A 7,512-nucleotide genomic window follows, 5' to 3' on the forward strand; every position below is an offset into this window, starting at 1 on the left:
TTGTGGGGTTGACACTCTTACTGGGGGTCAAATAAGAATGAGATCTATTCTTTGATGTGAGTGAAAAGTGCTACTGTTGAATCCTCATCAACTCAGCATAAATTTCAGTTATTCAAAAATAACTTGTGTTTTGACTTAATAAAGATTATAAATGATGAGCATTCTATCACAATAAAGTACAATGCAAACATTAGGTACTGACCCAACATCTGTTACTTTATGACAAAAGAACCAAACACATCGGTCAGTAAATGGATGCATCATTCTGTACTGGTACACAGTAAGATCCTTCGTGCCTGTGGTAAACATTCAGAAAACACTGTTGGACCCTTTGATAACTCAGACTAAACAGTCCTTCAGCAGAAGGGAGTTTGCTGCCTAGGGACTGTTCAAGTCAGTGCAATTAATATATGTGACAATATTAGAAATTGCCATTGATTCTTTCCATGAGGTAATAATCCCAGAAAATGCTAATGATAAAGGTCTTCTGTGTTCCAGTGGATGGAGGGGGTGAATTTGATTATGATCTATTGTAAGAACTTTTGTAAATATCACAAGGTACCCCAAGCACAATAATATAATAATCAATAAATAAAAAGAATAGCACAGACTGTCTCCCACAGCACTGTGCAGAGAGACACTGTGTGCCTAGCCATGTATTTTTACTGACACTGCAACTCATGTTTTTATACAAGAGTTTGTGCTTATGCGAACATTTTATGCCAAGTGAGTTCAATGCGTCAACATTTATCATAACAAAAATCAGCATTTTTCCTCTATCCTTTTTCTCCAAGGATCATATTATAAACAAATAGGGAGGAGTTTAGACTGCTGGGGATTGAACCCTGGCCTTGTGCACACTTAGTATGTGCTCTACCACTGCACTGAACTACTTGTCAGGCCCTCAGTTGATATTCTAAAAGCTATATCCAAGGAAAAATAGCAGTCCAAATAAATAAATAAATAGATAGATAATTGGGCAATAAATACTAGTTCTAAAATATTTGTTCAACTTGGGCACAAACTATTAACTTAATGACTTTTATGCTCTTCAGACTACATTCATGATAAATGCATCCAAGTTTCAGAGTAATATGCCAATAGTTTTTCTATTCATGAATAATAATGTGATCAAAATGCATATGGTTTATATAACAGTCATTTCCCTGTACGTGAATAAATTATGTTGGCCCACATTTGAAATATTTAGTGCTTAAAGGCGTATATAAAAATAAAAAATAAAGTTCTGGGAAAAAGAAAACTCCCTTGAAACAGGTCAAGGAGAATGTTTGCATTTTTCATAGTCATATTCACAGAGATATGTTTCTATACTTTTAAAATGTTTAAAAGTCAATTGCCAGAATTATAACAGAGAAAACTGGCTTTGTGATCATTGACTATTTTTAAAAATTGCTTTCAGGTAGTTAAATTTAGGAGTTCTACCATCAAACTTTTCCTGAATTAAAATACTAGATACTGTATCATTAGTAGATTTTATGCCCCCAAGGATTCCAAGTGGAAGTTGCAGAGATTTCTAGAAAAAGAGCCCTAAAGAAATTGAACAAGATGGGAAGGGGTGAGATCAAGAAGGCCAAAAGCAGAGCCAAAGAATTTTAAGCAATAGATTTACTTTCAGGAAAAAGAAACGTTGTCCTGTTAGAATACAGAAGGGGAATAGTGGATATAGGGGAGTCAAATATCATCATACAGCCACAAACCACATGAGAAATGGTGAGGTCCAAACTAGGAAAATGGTGTTAGCGGGGAGGGAAGGAAAGTTGATTTAACCAGCTGAATTAACTTCACAAGTCTCTTAACTTCCATATGCTTGCCTTCTTTTCTGCAAAATGGGAGTAGTAGCAGTTACCATGTAGCTATTAGGAGATTATATACAAATCGCTTAGGACCATGCCTACAGCATGTTAAGTGTTGTTAGCCTTTATTTTATATCTGTTAATGATCATGGTCCTGAGATGGCAGGTCCTCTCCCCAGTGAGGTTGTTGTTAAACATTTATATTGTGATTTACCATTTACCAATCACTTCATGTAAACATTTCTTTTGTTCTTCCCAGTCTCTAATTAATGTCAAGTGACTTGCTCAAGATACAAAATTAATGGCAAATCTAGAATGCAACTAAGGACCTATAACTCTGAAACTGTAGTTTGCTCTAAATTCTTAAAATACAGCTGACTCTTCATTATTCAAATCTATACATCTATACAGTAGCTTTTGGTTCCCTCTTTCTAGATACACAGTAGAAAGATAAAGGCCAAATATAACATACTCAACTTTGCTATCTGAACAATGATTTGGAAGTTTGGTGGGAAGAAGACAAAAAGGGAAGATTTAGTGAATATGTAAGATTTCACTATCTATCACTGATAATCAGGTTAACTTAAAGTTAGTACCATAAAACTGAGATACTCTTTCACACCCCATCCAGAGTGCCTTTTAGTATTTACCTGATGAAGGATCCTTAGGATCATATTTTCTCTCTATTCCTAATCTAAAATTTCCATTTCTCCTTTCCATTCCATATTCCTGATCATATCCTTCCTTGTTGGTGTTTGGCCCCTCCAATGTTTGTAGACCAGGGCTAAAGAAAAGGCTGCCTGTTCCTCAGAGAGTGGAGAAATGATTAAACAGCAGTTCCTGCATGCAAAAGCTGCCAGAGCTCTGCCAGGCAAGAGAGGCTGCAGAATGTATTGAGCAAGAGCTGGAGTGTAAGTTAGCACTACCTGGAAACCAGCAATGACTGAGGGGTGATTATAAACCTCCTGGCATGCAAACTCTAGGTGTTGGAAAAATAGTTGTGAAATATCCTAGCCTAAGTTATTATTAAATGCTTGATTTCTGAGATAAACTATTTAACAGGCATCCATCAGACTCATTCTTTTCTCCTGTCACTCCCAACTTGAGCCTGAGGCCCAAGTTGATTTGTGTAGAATGAAATATTAACTTTATATATTCAGAAGAAAAAAGATATATTTCTCCAGTTAGGTCCCAGTGTAAAGCTTGTTTTCCAGAGAAGAACTAGTAAAAGGTCTAGGCTGTATCTGATTTACCAACATACCCACTTTGAAAAACAAAAAGAAAAGAAAACATCAGTCAATGTGACATAACAGTGTTCAAAGTAGTAAAATAGCAACAGCAATTTGTTTAAGGCTTTCTGTATACCACATACTAGACTCAATGCTTTACATGCTGCTTAATTTAATCTTCACTATACCTTTGGGATGTAGGCAGCTTTATCCCCATTTTACAGGTAAGGAAACAGAATCGGAGCGTTTATGGAATGTTTGGACAGAAAGAGAGTCAGATATAAAAATGGCAATGGTTGATATGGGGCAGAATCAAGATTCAACACCTGATCTGCCTGACTCTGAACCCATTCTCTTCTCACAATGAATCTTAAAGATTTGACTCAATGTCTTAATTAACCATTGGATGCTAAGTTGAACAGTGTTCTCAGATAAAGCAGTATGACATGAAGCCACATTCTATACTAAACATAGAGTGTGTGAACGTAAGATGAATTTATTAGTAATGTTCTTAATAAAAGAATGTTTACCCTTAGTGTTTTGAAAGCAAAAGGTGGTCTGTAACATTACTGTATTTCAGAAAGACTTTGCTTTGTAAAATGTCCTAAGCTTGTTTGTGGCGTCACAATATACTATGAGGGAACAGACAATCATGAATGGTAATATTTGAAAATCCTCTTGATAACACAGGACTGTGAAAGATTGTCCCATTTTATTCAGGGAGATCTCATTTTTGTATCTAGCTGGATAGGTTCTAGCCACAGACACAGGCACTCTGTTTATACCTAGAGGAAGAAAAAAGAATCTGCTTCACTAACTATCACAGCCCACTAAACCAAGGAGTATATTGTAGCATAAATAAAACTGTCACATGTGGTAGCTCCTAAGTAGTTCCAGGTGTCTGATAATTTGACCCAACATAGGGAATGGGTAATCTTCAACGACTAGCTCTGGAAGCCAGGGGACTTTTCAGGCTAGAATGTGCCACAGCATTCCCCTCCTTTAACTCCCTTCTGCCACCACAGTCTCTGGTTCACATTGAAGACTGGTTGGGGGAGCAATCACTAAAATATGATTCCATCTACCATCTACCCTTACTTATTTTCCTAGCAAGGATGCTGTCAGCAAAACAAATACTATGGCATTTTAAAGCAGTTCAGAAACCAAGTCCCCTGGTCTGACAAATTGTTTCCATGCATGTCCTGTTTGAGTACTTCAATGAGGCAATTGTTCCACATTTGGTGTACGGTGGTAGGTAACTCAAGGACACTTAATGAAACTGCTTCCCATCCATATTGACTATGGCTTTTTTGAGAGACATTAGCCTTGCCAAACCTTATTCATTCCAGGGCCAACTCTAGGAGAAGTTTAAGAGCAAGTTTTGTCCTTTAAGGAGAAGATGCATTTCAGAGTGAACCTCCACTTCATTTCTAGTCCTTGACCTGAGAAGAGTGCCAATAGTTAACTAATTCTAAGTGTCTGGCAAGCCAGGACAGCAACTGCATTCAGCTCTTCCAGAGTCTGCACAGTCTATGACTTTAGTGAGTGCAAAGGCTCAAGAGTTCTCATTTAGCCCAAAGAGTAATGAGAAATACACTTCTTTTTGGTTATTTTAAACAACTACCTCTTGGTTCTTGGTTAACATCAAGAAGACAATACTTGGTGGGGCATGGTGGCATGTCTATAATCCTAGGACTTGGTAGGCAGAAGCAGGTAAGTCACTGTGCAACGAAAGTGTCTTTCTGAGTCAATTCTCTGATAACTAAGAACTATTAATTAGAATGGGCTGGGGACGTGAGTGTAGGCAGAAAAAGGAAAAGTTGGTGCCCAACAAATAGACAGAAACGGGGCAACCAAGGCAAGATGTCTAAGAACAGTTGATCTGGGGGAGGTTACGAATGAGGACAATTAGGTTTCTTTTTAAGCTTCATCATTAAAATATATGAAGGGTAAAATTTACAGTTTAGATTAGTTGGTACACGTAATATTGAGTTAGAAATTAAATGGACCATAGTGAGCTGGTTTTAGTTGGGGGCTTAGAGTTACAAATGTTATGATTAGACCAAACACCAGTGAGAAAACAACTTGTGACTGACTTCATTAAATGTAGACTTTCACTAAAGTTTTATGGTGGAGAAAGAGTGAATGGTGCACACACAAGGAGCATGAAACAAATCATTTGCAGAGAGTGGGATAAGGGGTGAAATTAAAAATAACATCATATAAGCATATGAAGATAACATGCCTAAAATATAACTCCTTTATCCATATTCCATTTACAAAGTGACACTTGAAGGCATGTGTTTATGTGAAAAGAGCTCACCAATTTCAGTCTGCCAGCTCTATGGCTGCAGCAAGCCACAGAAGCTAATTAGCAGTGCATAGCAATGTTTCACAGCTGTTTCATTCTGGAATGGAATTACAATTTAACTCATTAAAAGGAAGGGGAAATTTAAGGTGAAGGTAATTGCTCAAATTGGTTTTGAGCAAACACAGACCACTAACATCTGTGGGGTGAAATAAGGTTATTGAAATTATCTCAGCATTTTAAATGGCTAGATGAAAATGAGGGTTTCGGTTTTCTAAATACAATCTTAAAGATACAGAAACCAACCTCAGGACTGAAGTTGCAGTAGACTCAGGCAAGACACAAGAAAGTAAGAACAAACCCCAGGTATATAAAATGTGGCTACTTCCTCATGTGAGGAGGAGAAAGTGAGGGTCAGCGTGCAATAGTAGTATGAGGGGAGTGGAACAAACGGAGTGTTTTAGAAAGACACATCACCTATTGAAAGAACTGCTTCCGTTTGGAAGGGCGATTAAGTGAGATCATAAAAAGAATACTACTCAAGAGAGTAGTGATTAAGGGAGAGATTAAGCGATCCCAAGAGAAAAGACGCTTATGAGAGGTTATAGGCGAAGATCGAGGACGCCTGGGAGTGAGAGGGGAAGGGAGAGTGGTCAGTGTCAAGACTCACCCGCTCCATCCGCTGTGACGATGGCCTCGGGAGAGATGCACACGCCCCGGTCGTACACCGGCAGCTCCTCGCAGGCCAGGCTCTCCGGCCACGAGTGGCGGTATTTGATGAGTATGGGCTCGCAGCCATGCCGGGCCCGCTCGCACACCGACTTGCAGGGCTTGATGGGCTCGTGCTGAAAGTCAATGGTGCAGATGGGTGCGTACATGGCGCAGAGGAAGAAGAGGAGGTCGGGGCTGCAGTGGGTCCCCAGCAAACCTTCGAATTGTTCGATGGCCAGGATGGCATTGGCCTGGGTGCTGTGGTGCAGGTGGTTGGGCATCTTGGTCATGTTCCAGGGCAGGGACTTGCACAGGGGGATGCGAACGGGCTCACAGGCTGCAGACCGGGCTCCGGGCACTTGTAGCAGGCAGAGCGCAGCCAGGGCGGCGAGCAGCCCGGCCCGCAGCAGCAGCCGCGCTCCGGGGCTGCAGCAGACCATGGTCCTGGCGGGATGGGGCCTGGGGCCGGGCACAGCCGAGCCACGCACGCCGAGAGGCCCGCAGCGCCGTATCCAGCTCCCTCCCGGATGATTTAGGAGCTTCTGATTTGGCTTGCTCAGATAGAATTTCCCAGATGGGGTCCCAGAGCTTAGCGGAGCTCCGCGCTGCCGCTTTGGCTGCTCCTCTCCGCCGTCTAAGCCTTTGCGCGCAGAGGCATCTATTTATTCCTCTCGCTCTGGCAAGAGCATCAGACTTTGCACATCAATCAGACGAGAGGAGCGCAAGAAGAGAGAAATAAAAACAAAAGCAGAATTCAGCTAAGGTAGTTGGAGCTCTGGGTGTCACGTCCCCTGGATCACAAAAAGGTGCAAGCAGCAGCATTAAATGCTCCACTGTGAGGAGGATAGGGAAAGGAGGGGTGTGAGGGGGAAGAAGGAGGAGGAATCTGATGGGAGAGAAGGGTGCAGGAAGAGTTGGCCAAGTCCTGCAGGCCGAGGAATATCTAATTTTCTGTGTGAGCTGCGACAACTGCAGCCTGGGGACCAGCGGAAGAAGCCTAGTGGGCGGCTGGTGCCCCGACGCCCTTCTCAGTCTCGGGAAGGGAGTGGGCGCACGGGGACCCGGCTGTGGGGTGGGAAGCCTTGCCACGCAGGGAGGATGAGATAACCCAAGACAGCGCCAACTCAAGCCGTGCACCTCTTTCCTGCTCCCACGTTGGGAAGCCCATCTTTGGCCCCAGAGATGAGCCCCGCCCTTCCCTGAAGAGCCCACCACAATCCCCACGGAGGAGTCCCTCGGTCCCGCATTTGGGTATCCACCCAAACCCCTACCCCCTGGAGCGATTTTCTTTCAGCAAACTGCAGCCCAGCTTTTCCTCGGGGACCACCCGCTCTGCAGAAGGTCGCTTAAGCAAAGTGACTTTAAAAGTCCACGTCGCAGAAGCAGACTTCTGCGAGCAGTAGCCTAGCCTTATCAACTCAGAACTAGCGACCACAGAGGTCTGCATTTT

At 42.0% G+C, this 7,512-nt stretch overlaps 1 protein-coding gene across 2 annotated transcripts in view; it reads right to left on the reverse strand.

Annotated features, from left to right (window-relative positions):
• Positions 1-7,208, reverse strand: part of Frzb (frizzled related protein) — a 41,170-nt gene extending 33,962 nt beyond the window's left edge. The window contains exon 1 of one of the 2 annotated variants that reach the window (XM_074071229.1): positions 6,022-7,208. In XM_074071229.1, the coding sequence (XP_073927330.1) occupies positions 6,022-6,502 (481 nt within the window). In that variant the 5' untranslated portion in view covers positions 6,503-7,208. The remainder of the gene's footprint in view (positions 1-6,021) is intronic. The other variant, XM_074071228.1, reaches the window with a different exon arrangement.
• Positions 7,209-7,512: the final 304 nt, after the last annotated feature.

This window comes from Castor canadensis, chromosome 4 (genome assembly GCF_047511655.1).
Source record: "Castor canadensis chromosome 4, mCasCan1.hap1v2, whole genome shotgun sequence".
Classification (NCBI taxonomy): domain Eukaryota; kingdom Metazoa; phylum Chordata; class Mammalia; order Rodentia; family Castoridae; genus Castor; species Castor canadensis.